This window comes from Diadema antillarum, unplaced genomic scaffold, assembly GCF_040938485.1.
Source record: "Diadema antillarum isolate AM-2024a unplaced genomic scaffold, OU_Dant_1.0 seq00001003_RagTag, whole genome shotgun sequence".
Lineage (NCBI taxonomy): Eukaryota > Metazoa > Echinodermata > Echinoidea > Diadematoida > Diadematidae > Diadema > Diadema antillarum.
Window position 1 is genome coordinate 272906 of NW_027271841.1, and position 23769 is coordinate 296674.

At 38.1% G+C, this 23769-nt stretch overlaps 1 protein-coding gene across 1 annotated transcript in view; it reads right to left on the reverse strand.

Annotated features, from left to right (window-relative positions):
* Positions 1 to 2885: 2885 nt before the first annotated feature.
* The window catches only part of LOC139742490 (myc box-dependent-interacting protein 1-like), a 50594-nt gene continuing 29710 nt past the window's right edge, over positions 2886 to 23769 (reverse strand). The window contains exons 4-11 of the mRNA XM_071653027.1: positions 21463 to 21558; positions 18338 to 18436; positions 15277 to 15362; positions 14681 to 14833; positions 6822 to 7053; positions 5922 to 6035; positions 3662 to 3763; positions 2886 to 2966 (exon numbers count right to left, since the gene is read on the reverse strand). Coding sequence (XP_071509128.1) covers positions 2886 to 2966; positions 3662 to 3763; positions 5922 to 6035; positions 6822 to 7053; positions 14681 to 14833; positions 15277 to 15362; positions 18338 to 18436; positions 21463 to 21558 — 963 coding nt within the window. The remainder of the gene's footprint in view (positions 2967 to 3661; positions 3764 to 5921; positions 6036 to 6821; positions 7054 to 14680; positions 14834 to 15276; positions 15363 to 18337; positions 18437 to 21462; positions 21559 to 23769) is intronic.

Sequence of the window (23769 nt, forward strand, 5' to 3'; positions counted from 1 at the left end):
CATGGGTCTGTCAAGTAATTCTGCTGGGATGGTAATTTGAGAGGAAAGAGATGATGTGAGCATGCCAGAGTTATGAGCAAACCAGTCCCCCCAAAAAAAGAAAAAATACACAGATTCTAGGCTATATGTTTTCTCTCTTTCTGCCCGCCTTTCCTCCTCTTCATATCATCATCCATTAACGGTGAACTGTCTATGCTATAAATTTTAAAAGCAAGTCTAATTATTTGCGAATCGGGACTTCCTGATAATCCTGAAAAGTGTTTGAATTTGCGATCATGGAGTACAGAAATAAATGAAGAAATGTCTGCATGCATATCATGCTCATGTCTGGATCAGAGTAAACATTTTTATGTGTTGTTACAGTCGTGAATAGCATGTGACTCACGAATAGCACGTGACTCGCGAAATTCACGAAAATATAAATCCCGCAATATGTACAGCATATACAGGATGTCAATGCTCATTCAAGTGGGACATGCATGGGACACGTAGCACTGTTGAATTTGTGAAACTATAACAGGCTATAGTTCTACAGACTTCAAAACTACCTTGCATTACGTTGGAGAAAATCCTCCTCTATCATTTCCTTTGCTACTGACTGGGTAAATCCAGGGAGGTGGGATCACCTCCCTGGTACATCTACCCATGTTGCAGACATTACTTCACACAGTGCACAAGTCACTTGTAAAAGACAAAACAATAGGCAATGAATTTCAGTCTCTCCAAGAGAAATGCAACAATTTTGAAGATACCAGTTTTAAACCCAAAAGATCACCACATATTTCATCAATTTTTCTTGCTACTTTTTTCCCGCTGTTTTTCCCATTTTCACCCACATATAATGAATAAAGTCTTTCTGACTCTGACTACATTGAGCCATAGTGGAGTAATAAATGCCCCTTAACCACGTCATCACATCTAGCAACCTGTTTGCATACAATATCATTAGCAATTAGCACTCATTGTTTTGAAAGGGTTATTTTGACACGTTTCCTCCAATTACCATCGAGGAAATGATAGCTTTCATGAAACTAAAAAAACAAACAAACAAACATACAAATACAAATTAAACTTGAATAACATGATCGAGACTTTGCCTTCATTGCTGAGAATCTTCTTCAAGCCGACAATCAAGTTTCCAATTCTGATTATCATTGTGCTTCAATTAAGGCATGTTCCTCCTTTAAACAAATGCACATGATACACGTTTGTTCAGTGAAGAGAGACCAAACAGAGAGGTTAACATTCTCTTATTATGGATGCAGTAGGTAAATTCATTGATAGCTGACTGAAAAACAAGATCAACATCGACAATTACGTTTACTGCTTTTTAACTAATGACTTGATTTGCAAACTCTCATCCCTTATACTCTTGCATAAACTCAGCACTGTGGCTTCCAATTAGCTTTCTTTCTTCTTTTTTTTTTCTTTACTCTTCATGTGCGATGCATAATGCAAATATTTGTATTAGGTTCACTAAAATGTGTGTCTTCATTTAGATCTCTGATCTTAATCTTGAAAGAGTGTGTCTCTAAATGCACAAAAGTTTCCAATATTTTACATTGCAGCAAGCCAAAAACCCTCCATGTTTAGTTTGTTTCATACATATTAAAAGGGACCTCAAACAGTGCCTATGCTCTTGGTACATAATTTGCTATTTCAGCGCTACAAAAAGAAATCTGGATACCTTTTCTGTAGTAAAATAAATAACTGACAACCCTGACATTTATCTCTATATGTATCTCCATACTTTTCTGTGACATTTTTAAATTCAAAATCGTTCATCGATGTCATACCTAGATTACACTTTCTCCACGTACTTCAAATGTGAAACGACATATTCTGATTGAAATGAATGCTTCATGCATCCAATATTTTTTCGAGTTAAAAGTTTGAGCTGTACAAGGTCCAGTTGAGACTGAAGACAAAATTAACAAGTTATGACCGATGTATTCCTCCTAATATCAAACTCAAGGTGTGTGGGTCAAGGGATGTTTCCTGCTGGCTATCCTAAATCATCATCATGTCATACCGAAATGAGGTCATTGCATACCAAATCCCTTCTTAGAGCTCAAATACGAGAATTCCAACCACTTTATCACGACAGTGTGTAAGCGGATCTGGATCTGACCAAGCAAATAGGCTTATGGTATGCATCTTTTTTAGTCATCCTACAAAAAACTGGCCAAATTGGAATGTTGAAATATTCTTGTAGTTCATGTTCTGTAATCCAAATTTCCAATTTCCTGTCGTTTTATTTGTTCTTCCCTCCTTTGTTCCTGGTTTCAGTAGTTACAATGCTTGGCAATACATGAATGCACAGTGAAATTTTGTGATACTTCATCCCCTGAAAATCAATGAAATACTTTTTAACTCAGTAAAACAGCATCATGATCCAAATTACACACAAACAAAATTAAAGCAAAGTTCATAAAATTTCTGACTCAGCAGCTATTCATGTTTGAATGTCACACCATGAAGTTCATCAATATGTATACTTAAATGTGGAAGATAAAATCAAGTAAAATCTTTAAAATCATGGTTACCACCTACTGTATATTTGGGTGTTTAAGAAAAGCAACATAAACATAATAATTGATAAAACCCCACAGCACCATGAGTACAGATGATTTTTCTCTCTTTTTATAATAATAATAACTAGTCACTCATAAAATGGTACTTGAAATGTCCATACGAAGAAACGTGGATGAAACCTCATGGGCAGTATGCGTCATTCAGTAAGCATGCTTTTTTTTTGTTAATACATGCACAAGTGTTGGTGGCATGAGTGATGGCGCGGGAAGTGTCCACAATTACAACAAGGATGATTCAAATGAGAATGGAGAAGTTGGGGTAATGCTGACAAGGGCATGGGGGCACTGTTATCAAAGTTTGCAGGTGAAGTTCTCCGGAAAGACCCCCGTTTCTGAGCTGTTCTCCTTGTGGCCCATCAACCAGCCTTCATCCTTCAGGAACAGATGCAGAGGAGGAGGAGGAGGAGGAAAAGAGACATGTAGACAAATGTCAGTCTAGACTCTGTGCTCTCTACAATTAAAGCACAATTTTATGTAATGATCAACTTCATTTTATCAGAAACAAATCAGACCAGTAGAAAGCTTGAAGTTCATCAATGTACGAAAAAGTCGATCTTAAGTTTTGCCATATTTTCATGCAAACGTTGTATTAACCCATTGAGGACTAGTCACAAGTATACTTGGGCAAGTGTCTATGGGATATGCGTGTTGTAGCAAATAAGTCCGTCCTCAAAGGGTTAAGAGAAACCGTGTCACACAAATCTCTTCATTTCCCTTTTTATCTTTCTCAAATAAGAACTTCTATTGTCTGTTTTTTTCCTTCCAAAAAATGTGCAACATGAATTTCTTACAAGTATCTTAACGTATGTCTTGCTTCAAAATGCAGGATGAAGCGCCAAGGCATTTGACAGTTAATGTCTACTTTTCATTGCCCTTTGGGATCACTTGGGGCACATTGATCAAAACATATCACAAATTGTAATGCCACATGTACAGAATTGTTCAAGACAGACGAAAGTTATACAGTATCTACAAATATCACAGTAAAACAACTGATGTTCCATGTAAACAACTACTTCATCTCACCATCACTGCAAATATAACATTCACACTGGTATGAAAAATACCTGATCCTCTGGATCTTCAAATTCTACCACACAGACAATGTCGCCTTTGTTAAGTGTCAGTTCATCCGAGTCTCTTGGGGAATAGTCGTGTGTCGCTCTCACCTATAGTGCCAATAAAGAACAAAGTGAGATACAATGTATGAGATTTGTGTATCAGAAAAAGAGAGAACTATGGTCCTGATTTCTCTTGACACAGCTCCTTTGTAATGAGATGGAGACAGGCAATGTCTACTTACAGCAAGACTGTAATTATATAGACATGTGTTTCCCATCTGATCTATCTTCTTTTTTTTTGGGGGGGGGGGTGGGTGGAGTTACCATGGCAACACAATGTTTGACATTAACAAAAAATGAAGTTTGTCCAACTATATATCATAGCCGTCACATGTGCCAAATTTCAAGCTAAATGCTCAAAGACTTGGGGAGTTAACTGAATCTATAAGTATATTTGCATAATTTTTAATCAAAATATGCTGTTACCACGGCAACACATTGTTCAATTATGACAAAAGATTAAGATCACACATCTATGTACTATAGCGGTCACATGTGCCAAATTTCAAGCTAAATGCTCACAGACTTAACAGTATTCTTGTGTGATTTTCGCTCGCCCGACGGACTGAATGACCAACCAACTAACCGGCCACCAGGGGGGTGTTTCATCAACATTTGTCAGCCCTGACAATTTCAGCAAAATCCTTCGTTTTGATTGGCTGAGATGCTCTGGTCACTGACTGTTACTATGGTGATTCCAGTTGTCAGCACTGACAAACGTTGATGAAACACCCCCCTGACCTCAGAGTGATTCCTAAATACCCCCATACACACTATGTGTGGGTGGGGGTATAAATAGTAGAATGATGCAATGTATAGCTGGCTGTGCAACAACCTTTGAAAAATAGCTTAGTTTGCCTTAGAAATGTCTGATCAGTTTGCACATTATATGATGTGCAAAATCTCCTCCATGAAAGGTATATTATACAACTGTTATTGCTTTGGTGGCCTCAAAACACTACTTGATGGACAATGTTCATAAGAGTGGTTCACTTTGGCTGGTCACATGCAAAAAAAAAAAAAAAAAAAAAATGAATTGATCAAAAAGATATCATAAGAGAATAGCCAATGTCAAAGCACTATCCTATAACAATATTTCATTAAAGTTATCTGCATGTTGCCTTACAGCGCTACTGCATGGCAGCTTCATTTGTGTTTTCATAAAATAAATTGCCTAACTCTCAATAAGACAAGGAGGGTCTGTAAGTTGATTCCATTGTTCTCACAACAATCTAAACGTAACAATTGTGAAGAGATCATAAACGTCGTTGAGTATCCGCTCTGAAGAGTTCTCTGCTACACACACATGGACATTCAGAAACCTATCCACGGGCTTGTGGTATTTCCTGGTCTTGTTTCGTTCTATACTTCATTGTCTCAAACAACACATCAAAGTACTTATTGCCGCGTACCCCCATGAGCTCAGACAGCATTTCGTGATCAGATTTAGACAAATGATACCACAGAGTTTCACACAGTGTGACTTTAATTAGTGCTGAGATCAACCCAATTTGCAAAGGCTTCACTCAGCATGATCCATTACCAGGCAGACAAGACATCGGAGGTATTGATTTCAGACTCGACATCCCAAATTTCATCCAGCACAAACTATGCACTAACCACTGGATAGGGGACCAATGTTAAGACTGGGTAAGGGGTTTGTTTGTGTGGGGCAGTCTCTATTCTCTCTTGCTCCACTGTACAAGAAAGGGACAATCAAATGAGAGCATGAGAGAGAAAGAGGGATCATTATAGGCACGTGGTCGCGGTGGTTAGTCAAATGCGTACGCGGGCGCACTGCGCAAGTTTCCTATAGAGACCTACGCCATTGACTCCTCTTTGGCGATTACGCTGTGACCCATTTCCCTGAGTCTGAAGAAGTCCGATCCACTGTAGTCAGTGGTCCGATCACAGTTCGGCTCATGATTCGGCTGAGGGGGATGACAGCTTTAGCAAACTTCTTTTGTGATGTCATAATAAAAAGCACATATGCACGCACCCTGGCATTACTACAAACAGCGTGATGCCCAGGGAAGACAACGAAGGCAACGTTACCTAGCAACACCTACGCGCTTTACTCTTGATGACAGCTCAACTTCGGCAATCTTCGTATCAATGCTAATGGTGATCAGCAGTATCATCAACAACGCCCTCTACACTACCGGGACTATGTGCCTTTAAAGGAAAGAAAAAGACAAATGCTCACCCTGTATAGTACACCAGCTGGAAGGGAACCGTTTGTCTGGGGTAACGGAGGAGGAGATGAGGGCAAAGGTGTGCCGTTGTGAGTTTTTGTTTCTCCTGGTGGAGACTGGTTGCTCTGGGAAGGAAAAACAATATGGCAAGATGTAAATCAGACACAGACAAGCAAAAAATCATCAAAGAATTGTCGCATGCAAATCAGGTCTACAGTAGAATATTATGCCATACATTCAGTGAGTCAAATTTTTTTTTGTGCAAATCAGGACTTCTGAATAATTCTGCAAGTGAGGAAGCTCACAATCAATGGAGAAATATATCTGTGCACGACGCCTTTATTTCGGGAACCAGAATTAACAATTTTGCATGTTTTTTAAAATCATAAATTGCACTCAACTCGTGAAATTCACAAAACTAAACCCCCCACAAATATAGGGCGTAAACAATAGATCCTGGCATAGAGTGTGATATTATTTGTTTTTGTTGTTTGGTAATAAACCTTCATAAAAGAAAAGAAAAATACCCTACTTTGAAATGCAGTATTTTACACATATCTTTACACCTGTTCTGTTTCTCCTCCAACACTGTGCAGGATAAATTACGTATAACTGGTATAAGGGTCATAGAGAGGTGGGCAGTCTTCACTCAAACAAAACGGCAAAAACAAGTTTTCTTGACCTCTCTATACTATACATACGGTTTGCACGGATGGTGTTTATTACAAAAGGCATCACTCACTAATGAGATTTGTCAATGAACCCTACAACTTTGGCATGTAGAGGAGAGATATTCTCCTTTCTGTTGTTTTTACATGTAAGGGCAGCTGGAAAACAAAAACCTCTATTGTAGGGTTTAGTCTAGGAAATGAGACCACACTGGTAAGGCCAGTCTCGCATGATCACCATACCTCAAGTGGGGTCGATCTGGGCACTTGGTACTCCGCAGTCTGGTCCTCATCATCATCATCGTCCTCATCATCCCTGTCCTCTGGTAGGTTCCGCCGTTGGTCTATGGGAGCGGGTACCGAGTAGAGGGGCGACTCGTTGGGGGTCTTCTGTTGGGCGGGGCTGATGGGAGAAGAGATGGTGGACGGGGGCGTGCTGCTGCTGCTGTTGCTCTGGCGCAAGAGTTCTGGTATCCTGGAAGGCAGAGCATATTTGATCAAGACTTCAGCAAGATACATCCATAAACTGTCACATCTCACAAAAGGCATGCATAGAAAAACCAATACTTAAAGTAATGCAGAAATCTGTCAGGCCTCCATGAAATACTGATGCAAAGAAAGCTCGGTATAGTTATGACACATAGTTAACATTTTGCATGTAGCAGTCGTCATAAAACATAAGCGTCTTCATGCAAACATATTCAGTGATCCATGACATCACTTACAACATTGTATAAGACCATTGACGTACCTGCAATTACAAAATCAAATGAAAACAAAGTCACTCTTGTTACTTAGAGACAGCTGCTGTATGTCTCCAAATAGTTTTTTTTTTACTACTACCATTAAAGCACAGTACATCATATACATATTTTTTCTTTATTACTGGTATACTTTTTCTTAGTATTGGGTTTACTGCCCACAAAGATACATAAAACAGCAAGGCTTGCATGTTCTAACAAAAATAACTGATGGAAAAATCTATACCACACACAATCAAACACAGATATTTATCTTTATAGAAACACAAGATAAAAGCTCACTATCACAATATGCAAGCAATATTATATTCTACTGCCAACAGTCATGATATCATAAAATTCATTACATAGCTGAATAAAGATCACGGACAAATCATACAAATGAATGAGTTAGAAACACAAACACACTCTTCCATTCTATGTCTTTGGTCAAGAAACTTGTATGACAGAACACATCATGATGAATCATCTGGACCACAATCCATACCTTTATGGGTTAGTATTCAATTCATCTTGCTAATATGCTGTTACATTCGGTTATGTATGATAAGCAGGGAGAATATACATAACTTCAGGTATCAGGCCAACAATGAGGCCATGGCAAGTTCACAAATATCCATGGATAACAAGGGGCAAGAGGTTTTGATAACTGGCTTTCTCTAAAAAAGAAAAAAAAATGCACAAACTTGTGTAGCATGTGTGAAAATCCCTAACAAAACAACAACAACAACACTTGCTTCAAGCAGTAAATATGAGCTGCATGTCAACAAACACACTCTGTAAAAATTCCTATCACTATGTTTGAAATGACTTGGTATTTGGCAAGATTTTTTATTCCAGATACTGTATACGCTATATATTTCGCGGGGGTTTTATTTTCGCGAATTTCGCGAGTCGGGAGCTATTCGCGAAATTAACAACACGCGAAAATATTACCTTCCAAAATGAATCCCTCGCCTTGATGATACGAACATTTCAGTACTAGTATACCATGTCACGGCTTACCGAACAGACCATACTGGCTAAGCTTGTTTACGCACGTCCACGTCTACTTACGAATACTGTAGAGAGCCAATCCATTATCGCAAGGGGACCACTCGTCAGAAATCTAGCGCGATGGACTTAACCACTTCAAAAATGTTGAATTCTAACTTACTAGTTCGCAGAGTTTGGCAAGTCTTTTTCATGCAGTGTATAACTAGTATCATTCTTATTTGCTAGTAAGTTGAAAATTCACACTTTCTTTGCCACTTCATATTTTCTCTGGTCCCCCAATCGCGAATTTAACCACTCGCGAAAATGTGTGACAGCGGCAATTCGCGAAAATTTATGTACGCGAAAATTATAGCGTATACAGTATTCCAAGGAGCAATGACAAAGAATGCACCACTCGTGAGTCAGGATTATCTCCATTCTAGTTTGAGAATGGGTCAGGGTGTCTTTGGACTCGGCTACTTCACCGCCGGCCGGGTAGGCATAATCCTGATCAATTATCCACCTGAGTCTCCAACTAAACCTCATCATAATGTTTTACACTCTTTCCACTAAATGGAAATAATCTACATCGTAATGTGAGCAAAACAATGAGTAATAGTCCAGTATGTATATGCTTACACATTTCATTAGCCATTAACACTTTGTATGACAGAAACGAAAAGCTTTTTTTCCAAGATTAATGAAGTGCCATATCCAATGAATAGCATGTATGTGCCCTATTTTTGTATTCAATGAAGTACTCTTTAAAGCTAATTTACCAAGACTCAAGTACCCAGAGCCCTAAATCTAGCTCAGCAAATATGGACCTTATGTAGCATACATACTTCATACGTGAACCTAGTATTTAGAGAAAGACACCCCCTCTCCCGTAACTTTTTTTTTCTTTTCCTATTTGTAAATAGCAAACACTGGAATAATATCAGAATGGAAACATGAATGGTAGTACAAGCCCACCAAGATAACATTTGCAAATTAATTTACACTCTGAGAAAGTGTTAGATATGTACAATAGATATTGTTTAAACACACATCACACACATATACACAATCAAACAAACATCTCATACACCAAAGCATGCCCTCAAGATGTTTTCTTTTTTCTAAAGTTTTTCTGAAGTTTCCCCTGTATTAACCCCGTTGAGGATGGATTGATTTTGCTACAACACGCAGTTCCCATAGACACCTGCCCAAGTATACTCTGGACTCGTCCTCAACAGGTTAAAATAGTTAATGCTGACCACACCCCAACATTATGAACATGTAATGTACAAACTACATGTACATGATAGAAATTATACAACAGATATTACATCCCCCTTACAATACTTGCATTCAGCAATTACTGTGCTCCTTTCACTAATTGCCACGTGCACTGGAGTGCCTTTTTCAACAATTGGCACTGATTTCTGGAAACTAATTGTCAGTGAATAGAGCCTTACCTAATCCCCTAATCCCTACAGCGTCACCATGGCCTTCCTGTTGGACTGAGGCATATCGCTACACCTGAGTGGGCTTGCTAACTTTAACTAGGTCAAAGATGGAGGGATTACTGAATGCTAATGAAAGAGGTTGGCAAGTTAAGTTACAGGTGTACGTGCCTGAGCACATGAAAGGTGAATAGATGTGTTTGTCCTCATTCATAACTTCAGACCTAGAAATATATAAGTGGTATCATTAATAACCAAAAAAAAAAGGGACAAAAACAAAACAAAAAACAAGACATAAACCCAAAACCTCCTATCGAACAACTGAACAAGAAAACCACTTCCCATAGTCTCTGTATGTGATGTAACATACAATCAAAGTGCACGCAATATGTCTTTTACACATGACAATATGTCAAATAAGCATACAATGTGAACTCTAGGTTGGCAACAGCTCAAGCAGGATATACATTTTGCCAACCTGCTATAATTTTATGGATTCTCAGTATTTTACCCTATACATTATAAACATAAAATTGTTAGTGTCATCTCCTGTATATATGGTTTTTCTTTCTAAACTTGGATTTTTTTTACTACTCTGAAAATACACATGTATTCCAAGACTGAAGTCAACAACATGACTGAACTTAACCGAAGCCATGTTTCCCAGAGAGATTTACAACTATTGTGTTATCATGATACATGCAGCAAACATGGCAACACACTAACAATGGTTAAATCAGCTGCAAGCTTTTGAGTTGAGCCACAGGAGATGAAATAACCGTCTCCTAAAACTCCCTACGAAAGGAAGGCTCAGACACCTTTCAAGACACTGATCAGACTTGACAACTACACAGACAATGATGAGGGAAAAGTGTGATTATGAATCAAAGCTCACTGCTTTTCTATGGGTGCTCCTTTGTATGTCTGTACTCATGCCCATACCAGACAGACTTAAAATAAGGCAAAAATGTGCCCCTACAAAGCACAATATGGCATATCTTTAAGGTGAAATTATTATACCATTTGGCATGTCAGTTATATAACCCACGATCTGACTATGCTAATATGTCTTGGGATCTAATGATTACTGGTACTTGGACTGTTTTTAGTTGTTTTATTGGCCATGTCAACATGACATACATGTGTATGAACTACTGTATTACAATAAATGAAAGAACAACCAGCAGCAACTTCAAGTTCATTTGCTGGGTAAACCAAGGAAACATTGCATTCTTTAGGGATCACAGATTCTCAATGACAAAAAGGGGGGGGGGGGTTGTGTCAAATATTTCAATGTCAGGCTGTCAAGTTGTGTCCACATCCTGTCTCTACCGCAGAGAAAGGGAGAGAAGGAAAGACAAAGAGATTACATCCGGTTAACTTGTTAACAATAACAACTGTCTGACTCCAAACACAGTCAATATTCTGGAACATTCCTTGAAAACCTGTACTGCTTCACAAGCGGGGAGGGGGAGGGGTCACTTCTGCACACAGCCATCAGAAAATGATGCAAACTGCAATTCACACACAGAGACATCTTGGAAAAGTGACACTGGTTGGATCAATGCATGCAGCTCATAATCCATGCTGTACTCATTTTCCTAGTACACTGGTGAACCTAAAAGTACACACTAACACACATACACACATACTAGGACACAATGACATTGCTGGAGTAATGCAATATGAAAATGATTAGGATGAAATGATATAACATGGCACACATTATCAATACAAATCTTTCCCCTTTTCTATTTGTTTTTCCTCACTTCAAATATTTTGCAACAAATGTAGCATACAGTTAATGCCTCAAGATGCAAAAGCACCTGTTAATCACGCAGTGCTGAAACTAAAAATGCATGAAAACATCAAAAATCAAAAACAATTCCCTGTTGTCTCCTTGCTTGTTCATAAAGTGTCTGCAGAGTAATTACCTATGAGGCTCATCCATCATGGTGACTAACTCTGTCTCATTGATACTGTGAACAGCGAGACACAGACAGCATCGGAACGGGATCAAAACCACTTCCTAAATCCACCCCTCACACCCCATTTCTTATTTGGACTACATCAAATTTAGCTGTTTAAAAAAACCCCACAGGAAACCCTCATTCTTTAGGCATGAAGCAAATCCCTTGACTCTCTTTGTATAGTCTCCCTTTCTCTCTACATAACAAACATATAAGAAGCAAGATATAAACTTGTATGGAGGAATGTTTATGCACGTATAGGGTGCAAGAAGTCACACAGATAAGCATCAAGTGACTTATTCAACAAGTGAGTAACATTCTGTAACTTGAGAAACCTAAACAAAATATGAAAAAACAAGGCAATCGCCAAATTGTGTCTCGCCCATTCGCGTACAAGGAATTAATATTTTTTATAACTCCCAGAAGTTAATTGACCTGCTTATGACCTTTGACCTAGTGGTGACCTTCAATACCCTAAGGGACATTTACCATCCAAGTTTGGTCACAAACGGACAAAGGGATCAAAAGTAATGAGCCATAATCGAAATGCACCATAAAAACTTAACATTGGGCCCTAAAAATTTGTTGACCCCTTTCTGTGACCTTTGACCTTGTGATGACCTTTAACTCCCCAAGGGACATCTACCGTCCAAGTTTGGTCACAAACGGACATAGGGATCAAAAGTTATGAGCCACAATCAAAACGCGCCCTAAAAACATAACATTGGGCCCTAAAAGTTTGTTGACCCCTGTCTGTGACCTTTGACCTTGTGACGACCTTCACCTCCCCAAGGGATATGTTCCATCCAAGTTTGGTCACAAACGGACAAAGGGATCAAAAGTTATGAGCCATAAACGAAATGCACCCTAAAAACTTAACATTGGGCCCTAAAAGTTCGTTGACCCCTGTCTGTAACCTTTGACCTTGTGGTTACCTTCAACTTCCCAAGAGACATCTACCATCACCCAAGTTTGATTGCCATTGTAGCAACATGTGCTGAGTTATGTGTGATAAGAGAGTCTTGCAAGTAAACTTTAATGTATGACCTCAAATGACCTTTGACCTTATCATGTGACCTCTTACGGCACCATAACATGAAGGTACCCCCAGTGCATCCATCACCCAAGTTTGATTGCTATTGTAGCAACATGTGTCGAGATACGAGTGATAAGAGAGTCTTGCAAGTAAACTTTAACGTATGACCTCAAATGACCTTTGACCTTATCCTGTGACCTCCAACGGCACCATAACATGAAGGTACCCCAAGTGCATCTATGACCCAAGTTAGGTTGTAATCCAAACAACTTATGTGAAGTTATTTGTCAAAAGAGAGTCTTGCAGGTAAACTTTAACATAGAAAAGAGGGTCTTGCACATACCCTTAAATATATGACCTCAAATGACCTTTGACCTCATCACATGACCTCTGACAACACCATAACATGAAGATACCCCTAGTGCTTCTATCACCCAAGTGTGGCTGCCATTGCTGTAACAGTTGCCAAGTTATGCATCATAAGAGAGTCTTGCAGGTAAACTTTAACATTTGTGACGGACGACGGACGACGGACGGACGACGGACGGACGACGGACGGACGCCATTTGGATCCCTTAGTCTCGCCTTCACCTCCGGTGGGCGAGACAAAAAAAAAAAGGGTCATGGGGACTGACATACATCAACCATGAGATTCTGTAACATGTGATTAACATGCCAATAAAAGCATGGAACCATTTCAAGGGACCTGCCTGGCAGGGACTTTGTATGTGCTTCAGGACAGATATATCACTAATGAACATATTTCCTAAAAATTCCTACTGACTCAACAAAAAGATATTATTTGTGCAATCTTCCACTAGGTGGAAGCTCTGTAATGATATATCATTCAATGCAATAGATGTAATGTAGAGCCATACAGCTGTGGCCCTTCCAAGAATCCGGTTGCTATTCCCGTGCCCATCTATGTGACACTAATTCATCTGGATATACAATATACTGTACATTCATGTGGGCGGCTAATGCTATACTATTTTCAGTACAATGGACCTGATGATTTAGAGGCAATAACCATTGAACATACACATATCACAATAACACACAAATAGATGGAAGTTGTGCATGGATTTCATACACGTAATAAACTCCATTGACACCATTATTTCCTCATTTTCTCTTCAAAGAAATCAAAGCTGCACTATAGATATTTGAATGGCATGTGCTTTTCAAGCAAAAACTGATGAACAAAAAACTTTTTTTTTTTAAAAACTTGGAGGTACTCTTAATTACAAATTATGTGGCCACATGATGTACATGTATCTCAAAATATTTATGTATATTACAAAACACCCTATTATTCAAGACACTACGCATTCAGTTTTGTTTCTCTTCTGATAATGTACATACATATCTTCATATTTTCACTGAGCATTTTTTCCCCTCAAAATGAAGTTAATTTTTCCAGTAGCAGATGTGAAATAACATTGAAAGACTGCCCCTACAAATTTTCTGGTTAGGCACGTACAAAAAATACTACATAAACATTACCACGGATACAAATCCCAACATGCAAAACAAAAATAACATTATGAGACCAAGCATTTTCCTGAGCAGCTCCCAAACTGTGTGGAATATCTTACTACTAGAAATCATGAAATCTCTAACTGCAGCAGTCTTTATATCAAAACTCAAAGATACATAAAAAAAAAAAAAATTAGCTTTGCATTATTGTTACGCATATCAGAAGCTCTTGCAGCGCAGAAGAATATATGTACATACACTAGATTCTGACCACAGATTGATATCATGATTATTTATATGACTCTATTCATTCATTTTGATAGTAGCATAAAGTGTTATCATTTGTGGGCCTACATCATGCTATTTGGCTCAGAAAAAGTGTAATGTTACAGAACCTAAGTGAAGAGCAAGAGTGAGAGAGAGAGTTCCTCACCTCTTCCTGATGTCGTATTTTCCTTCAGTGGCATCCTGGTAGAGGACACCCATGATGGAGCTCACCGACGACTTGGCCTTGCCCACCTCCTCGTAGAACGTAGACTCGGCAGCAGACAGCAGCTGGAAGGTGTTGGCGTAGAAAGGAATGCGACTGTCCACGCAAGGAGGCAGGAAAAGAAAACAAAAACAAAAACAACTGTAGGTCATGCACCGTGTGATTCAAAAGGTTTACAGATGTCAGTGGAAGTAATCTTTCCTCCTGACTTATCTATGCTGCCTTTTTGGTACATCACATGGACTACATGTACACGTACATTCCCAGTCCTAAATGAGTACTTGGGCTAATCAGAACTCCAAAATTTCAAAAGCGCAAATCACTTATGCCTAAAGTTTGCTGAATAAACATTATGTTTTGTAAAGACTAGAATCATGATGCTTAATTCAAGCTCCCTTACACAGGAGCTGCATTATGTGAAATGATTTTGTCCTGATATTTTCAGTTGTTCAGTTTTTACACAATATTTTTGCCTAATCATCTTTGGAAAAAAAAAACTGTTATCCTTGCGAGAGTAAGACATGCGTGGTTGACTCTACCTGTCATATAACGTGGGTAGTTCTTCGTGAAGGTCAGAGTTTAGCTCCTCATACATCTTCCTCGCCTCATTGTACGCTTCCTGTGCCTGGTGGGGTAATGGAAATGAAAATGACACCAAAATAAAAGTCTTCAGCTCACAGCACACTCAAAAAAGGCTTCTCATGAACACTTGCTGAGAAAGTCAAGAACCTCAGTGCATACCACATCAGAGAACAGCACTACAAAAAGCAATTCTGATTCCGTTGATTCTCATAAATACTTACACACATCCTGTTATTAAATGTTAATGCTGTTCAACTGAATGCTACTCTCTAGAGTATAGGGGGATGTGCCTTGTCACATTTCTAAATCTCATAGCTTCCTAGTGCTGAAATTTGAGTGGATGTTATCACTTGATAGGTTTGCATGTAATGACATAAAAGCGTCCTCTTAAAATAAGCACACAGAATAGAATATCAAGCAGAAATGCAAGTGTATGCTTGCCAGATGTACTACACGTCTGCAAACTTCATTGTGAAATATCACTAATAATTCACAATAAGCATTATTGCATATTGTCATAAAAACATTATTTTTTTTCAAATGAGACAAAATGATGGGAGATCTGGTTTTATTTTTGTGCTTCTAATCTACATTAACCGCCTGTCATCACCTGCTGTATCATTTATGATTGTTGTCTAGTGATTTACAAAAACAGGAATCATACTCAGTGCTGATTATCATTAAGAATTCTTCGGTTTTGCAGAAATGAGTCATTTCACTGACTTGGATGCCTACTCCCTCTTTTTTTTTTCTCTCTCTCTCCTCCTGACATAGTATAACATGGGTAAAAGTCATTGCTATTATTTTATTTCACTTTAGAGACAGAGTAATTTCACTGTCTTAACATACAAATCAAACAGTCATAAGTTGGCAATATCACGTTATATTATTTTTCCATGGTATTGCTCCACAGAGAGCATTATTTTGTTATTGCTCCTAAAAGATTAGATAGTTGTTTGTTTTTTTTTCAATTTCCACAAAAAGATATGCTAAAAAACAACAACAAATGATAAGTTTTCGCCAAATGAGTATTTATATACTGCTGTATTCAGAAAGGAGATATTATGCAACACGTTATTTCTCCTTTTGTGCATTACTTGACAACAAGCTTGCAATCTATGTGTGGCTTCTAAAAACTTTCCCTATGCATGTGCAGAAACCCAGTCATGCTCTGGGCCCATGCTCACATGACAGCTGCATCAGCAAGTTACAATTATGGCTACCTTGGCAACATGTGAGGCAACAAAAGGATGTGTGCATTTTAGGCTCCATGGGAGCTCCAATCAATTCCATGAGGCTCTTTACTAAATGTAGCCCACGAGCATACATACTGTACATGACGATACTCTGTTTTCAATTCCAATGAACTCATGAGTCCAATTCCCATTATTAATGATTGTATGATTGAGCCTTTTATGCAAGTCCTCAGAATTGTTGTTGATGTCGTTTATTGTGCCTTGTTTTGTTTTGTTTTGTTGTTGTTCTTAGTTTTCATAAGAAGGAGCAATCAAAGTCATCTTCTTGCCTAAGAATTCTTTGGTATTTGTACTTCAGGTATCAAAACATCCTGTGATGAATACTGTATTCAAATCTTGACTGAAAGGTAAATATTGTCCAGGCAGAAGTAAAGGTTAAAAAATGGAAGCGTGCCATTTTCCCTTCCTAATGGCTAAACATATGCATGGTCCTAAATATTCTTTTATTCTTCTAGTTTAAAGCTTGAAGTTTATTCCTCTTGCAATCATGAGCAAAATCCAGGAAATATGGGAGAACACATCTGCAGAAAATTAACTAGGTAGTAAACTTGTAATACATCTATATTCTCTGCATTGACAATAGCACACAGGAAAAGCTTTCATTTATCGAATTTTTGCCAACTATTGCCGTATTTGTGATAAAAAAATTGTCAATGACAGAAACCCGGAAACCATTTTAAGTGGCTGCCAAAAGTGACAGGATGGACAGGTTCTCCTAACACATATCTTGACACGTGAGAATATCTACTGGATGAGGATTGGCATCACTCCAGAGAGTTACTGTCCAATAAATGACAATTGATCACAAACGGGAGGGGGAAGGTAATATGGTGACCTGTCACAGTGCCTGATACATTTTAACCACCACAGGGACCAAATATTATCCTGTTATAACTGATGTAACTTTTCATGCATTCTGTTTGTATTCCTAAAAGGGAGATCCATGTATTTGCTACTCTTTTTTTTTTCATTCAATGCTACAGTTACAGAAAATTATGTCATTACAAAACTTTTACAAATCATACAATGTACCACAGAATACAGTTGAGGGATTGAAGTGCAATCCACATGAAAAAAAAAAATGCTCTATATGACATCACACAATACATGCCATTTTCCTCTCTCAAATGTAAACACTTTAGCATGAAATCCCACACTCAAGCTCACGATGAATTTCACTTCCAGATAGAGGAATACCTAAACAGGCCATAGGAAGTGCTTGTCTGAAAGAAAACATACTGCAAGTCCTGACTAATTATTCAGCAGCTTGTCATATAACCAAGCCATATCATCAGCTTTAACAACCTAGGTGATTATGGTCATTCTGTTCTTGAGAACCATTAAGCTCTTGGGAGACATAAACTGGATCCATAAGTACTGTCATAACACAGAAATAGAAATACAGGTGTCATTTCCTATACCTTCTATGTCTGGCTGCTGTGAATACGAGTGAAGTGCACATGCTATAGAGTATGAATAATACTCCAAAGAAACTATAGACGTCATGTATTCCATTCTACAAAGTTTTTATTATCATCTACAGATAGTAATTAAACCACTGTAATAAAAACCTCTATTATCTCAGTCACACCTGAAAGAACAAAGAAATATATCGCACCTACACATAGTAAATACGTAGATGCTAAATACAGTCCTTGTTACCTTAATGGTCGGTGAATCACAATACTGTGGCATTATGTATTGGAATGTGATCCTTTGATCATTAAAGGTTACAAAACAATTTGATCCTTCAGCCTTTTACCTTTGTATATTTCTGATCATCCTTCTTCTTCGAAGCTTCCAGGTTGTGCCTTGCGCTGTCATAGTCTATTAACTTTCTTCCACGCTTTTCCATTCGTTTCTAAAAAGGGAAAAATTGTGTCAAAGCAGGAAATGGTTGGTAAAAAGATTGAGCACAAACTCGAGCTAAACTACATGAACTTTTAAATTGTAGAGTAATATTTAAAAAAAAGAAGAATAATCCCAATCTAACCAGACTGACAGAACCCCTCCATAACATTGATTACAGTCTTTGAAATCTTCTGGTTCATAAACATATACATGTACTTAAAAGTCAGAATTTTGCATTCATCAAAATGATGGCATTGATCCAAGTTTAGCACTGTCATGATTTACTGACAAATTTAAGGGACCCCTCTGTTATCAAAAGCAATTAAGCACAAACATGCAAATACATGTACAAAACACTAGCCTTAACAGTGGCCTTGCTTATATAGACTGCTTGCCCTTGAATTTGCATTCTGCATTTTGAATGACATGTTTACTAATCCCAGCCTTCTCTTCCTGGAAAACTAAATAACTTACTTTATCAAACATCTGTTACTTCACTTGCAGTCTAATTGATAATCTGATATTGGACTACACTACTTTCAAACAGGAAGGATAAACTTTTACAGAAAACATTATAACAACAAGCACTGCAAACATTAACATAAAAATCAAGTCTTTAATCACAAGCAACAAAGTACAATACTCATTTACACTCCTTGAGACTGCCCAATCAAAGCAATTAAGAAAGCAGATTCCACAGGACTACACTAAAATTAAACTGTGCAGTCTCGCTGAAATTTGGATACACAGTAGCCCTTACATAAACATGTAGATGTTTTGCAGCTGACTCCACACTGATACCATGATACTTGATATGAATTAAAAAAAAATGACAGTCAAGCAAATTTCTCATACAAGGGGCACTCAACATTTGTAAATGCATAAAAATATCTCATCTCGAATGATCGCATGTCTTAGAGGGATAGTGTAGTTTTGGTTGAGATGGGGGTTCAGATTTTGATGATTTTGTTTTGTTTTGTTTTTGTTTTTGTTTTTAATGTAAGAGTTTTGTTTCATATTTCTGATATATTCATGTTGTGTTTTATCAGCACGGACCTGCGGAAGAACAGTCTCCGGACTGAAGCGTGTGCCGTGCATAAATAAAGGAATGAAATGAAATGAAATGAAATTTTAACTTGCAAGATAATTTGAAACTGCTTATTTGAAATACTAAATAGCATACAATTCTAGGAAGAATTTAAAGTTACTTGTTATGAAAACTGGTTTTGAATCGGCTGAGATCTCCAAAAATAAAGTAAAATAGAGGAGTCCAAATAGAAGGCGGGACCCACCTTTTACTTGGACCACTTTGTTTTTTAATGTCTCAGCCATTGAAAAACCTATTTTCATCAAATAAACTTTTCATTCCTCCTAGAATTGTATGCTTTTTAATATTTTAAATAAGCAGTCTCTAATTATCTTGCAGAAACCTAAAATCTGAATCCCCATCTCAACCAAAACTATATCATCCCTTTAATGAGGGCAAATGTATGAATCCTATCATAAAAGACTTTACCCAATGTTGCGCAAGCCAATATCAGCCTTATTAGCACACTGCCTAGCAGTGCGACAAAGGGAAGCTGGCTGAATGATAATGTACCCCTTTCATACATCACACTGTAAAGACTCCTGACAGTCAGTTTTCCACAGGGTGCCCTGCTGTGGCCCACTAAAGGTCTCCTGACTCATCTTTTCCCTTCTCCCGTCTCCCTCCCCTCCTCCCCTACCCCACTCCCCACCCTTCATCCCCTCCCCTCCCCTCCCCTTCCCCCCCCCCTCCCCCCCCCCCCAAAAAAAAAAAAAAAAAAGAAGACAAGAAAAGAAAAAGACATCGCTGGGCAACTTGCTTACAATCTTAGTAATTACAAACACTTCATATAACAATGGCAAACTTTCAAAAGATTACATACTGTTGAAAAGTGTTTCATCACTATCATGTTCAACATGACAAACGTATCATCTGATATTTAACACACTGCTTATGTGTACATGCCACACTTTTAGAGTGTACATGAAATAAAATCTGCCAACACCATCTGCAAAATGTTCACGATTACTATGAATCAACTGTTGCTATATGGCTTCAACATCTGTGTTGTCACTTATTGAAATACATGACACCTCTTCTCTTAACCCATTGAGAACGGGCTGATTTTGCTACAACACGCATTTCCCATAGACACTTGCCCAACTATACTCGGGATTGTTCTCAACGGGTTAAGGATTCCCCATCATGTTTTGCAGATGGGGGTAATATTTCTTTTTAAAATGTTCTTAAACCCCTTAAACTATGAGACAGTTTGGTTATGAGGACACACACTTCCTTACATTTCCTTGCAGTGTGATTGTAAGTTGAGTAGTACATTCTTAACTCCCAGCATACAAACCATCAGTCACCCTCCACGAAGGCAGCCTGTAGCCAGAGAACCCTCACACCCACCTACGTTGGCTCTCATGCTGGGTTTGGCCAGGGGCTCGGCACCTGCTTGGAATGGTTCCAGGCGCCTCCATTCTCCCACAGACCCTACTCACTCCTCCCTCTTGCTCTTCAGTCACAGGAAGCGACGTGTTCATCACCATTTCAATGTCATTTTGCCTTTTATATCACATTCAATTCCATAATTTTATATCCCTGAGCTACACTACACTGGAAGTAAGATATATGAACTTACAACTACTTGTCTCCAATCAAAATATACTCATGTTTTCTTATTGTACTCTTGCCACCCCCCCTCCCAAAAAAAAAAAACAACAACAACAACAACAGACGAGTAAGCATGTACACACAAGCCATAGATAGTGAGAAAAAATATTTTTCTATAACAGCAAAGGAAACAGACATGCCGGAAACCACAAAATGCATGCACACATAATGCTTGATCAGTCTGAGCTGAACAAATCTACAAATCTACAGCATACAATAGCTTGTCGTTCTTGACTGGACTGACTGTACTTCTCACTGGCAACAATGAATAACTATGACAATGTTTACAATTTTCCAGCTCTTCCGACTTCATTGTCCTTCCTGACACTTACTTTGACCTCTGGGAACTTGGCTTGGTATGACATCAGTGGGTTCATGATCTGGTCTACAAGTTTCCTCTGGTAGTCGTCCCATAGTAGGTCCAGGGTCTGTGAGCATAAACATGGCAGAAACAGTATAGTCTTTAATTCTCAATTAAACAGACACACATAAAAAGACGAAACAAACAAACAAACAGATAATAATGAGTGCTACAGCTCCATTCTAGCTACATTCAATCATTTCCTCAATGCAGCACTGTTCTTGAAACAGCTAGCATTAAAGTGTTTTTGACAAAAGAATATTTTGTGCAATTACCTGAAACAATAGCAATTATGGAGCAAAATTTCAAAACTTTAAATGTATTTGGAAAATAATACATTCTGGGCTGCAAAGGGGACATTGTAAAATTTATGTTCTTGCGCACACTCTCTCATCAAAGAAGTCAAATTGTCAAAAAATGCAGTGTGTGTGTGTGTGTGTGTGTGTGTGTGTGTGTTTTCATTCTATAATGCAAAGAGTACTAGTATTGCACAAGAAATAGTTGCATGTAATTACTGTAAAAGTGGAAATTTTCGCGCATTTCGCGCAACGAGAAGCTAGCGCGAAAATAAAAGCACGCGAATATTTTTGCGTGCCATATGTTCCAGTGCTTGATGTCTTGATTCCGCGGGATTAAAAACACGCGAAAGTCTTCTGGCACGGTCAAGCGCGAAAAATTAGTCACGCGAAAATATCCACTTTTACAGTACCGGTATGACATTCTACAAGTATTCCTGAGTGATGGTTTATTGATATTCTATCTTTCATCCATTTTTCTCTGAGCTTAAACAGTAGTGTCTCTGCCTTTATTGAATACAATACCAAGGTATTTCATAATCTTATAGAGCTCTTCACTGATATCGAAGGGCCCAAATGAATGAAACCTAACATGTCAAATATCACAAAGAACCAAGAATACAGGGCAAACAAACAAAAAAGAGGATACATACAAGTAGTTAGCTTACAGTGTGGTACATGTACTGTGTCACATAACCACAGCTACACATGTTTGGATACAGCTGTACATCATATTATAACAGAACTGTTGTGAATTCACAAGAGGACATTATATAAAAAGTAGATCATAAAACTGTTTAAAACAAAAGAAGTCATAGTCACATTGAAGGTCAGCAACTGTGAATATTCCATTTGACGAATATAAACTCATACACATCTTTTTAACTCAATTTATCAACAGAAATAACACAGGTCTGCATAATTACAATATGCTGTTTTCTTTTTACATCCACATATTTACAGTCACTCCAGTGCCATTGCACTGCTAATGAACACAGTACAAGGTTTTGTTTTAATGCACCCTACGAATGCACTTCCTCCCAATCAAACACATGCAAATACACCCATGATAAGCTATCTTGTCTTCTATATCCTTTAATCTATCAAAGCCTTCATCTCCTCGCATCCATACATTTCCATTGAGCAGCTGGGAACATGATTCCTGCATCGGAATAGATTGTATCAGTGTCATTTTGTTTGCTGCATTCAGAAAGCACCCTCTGATTGTTTTTTTTTTTTCTTCTTCTTCTTTTCTTTTTAAACATCAGTCAGTGACAGGGTGTGGGTGTGTGTGGTAGGGGTGGAGGAGGACAAAAGATATCTACACTATTTCTCTTTGTAAAACTACTCATTAGATATTCTGATGACAGTTGTGTTACATAAAACTGTATTACACTGGTTGACTTGTTCTGCAGCTATATATGGTATACCAGTTCACAAAACGCAACTCAGCCCAAAACAACTTTTTTATTTTTCAATACCATATGTTTACAGACTTCTCAAATAACTTTGGCTATCAAATAATTTTGGTGAATAGTTTGAAAAATCCCTTATAATCCCTAGTGGATCTGTGACTTAAAGCACTATACAATGTATTATGAGTGCTGCTGGCCACCTCACTATCTTTAATTCTGTTCGGCAGACATCCACTGTTCTCTGTGCCTACTCACTTCACATTCAATGCTGTTTTAACTAGTTGACACATGCAACCACCTGTAGAGTGTGTTTGTGCATGTCAAAATAAGCACAGCGGTTGATAGTTTTACCATTGTTAGTTCGGTAATTTTGACTGCTGGGCCACCTGCCTGTGATGTGTACAGTCACTACTAAAAATAATCCATGTGGCAAAACTAAATATAATCTTTGGCACAATCTAGTGTAATCCACAGCAAAATGGATAAATCCTTTTGTTATTGTTACATGCTTTCTGAGGGATTCAAAATTTTGAACTGAGAATGATAATGACCATTTAAACCATATCC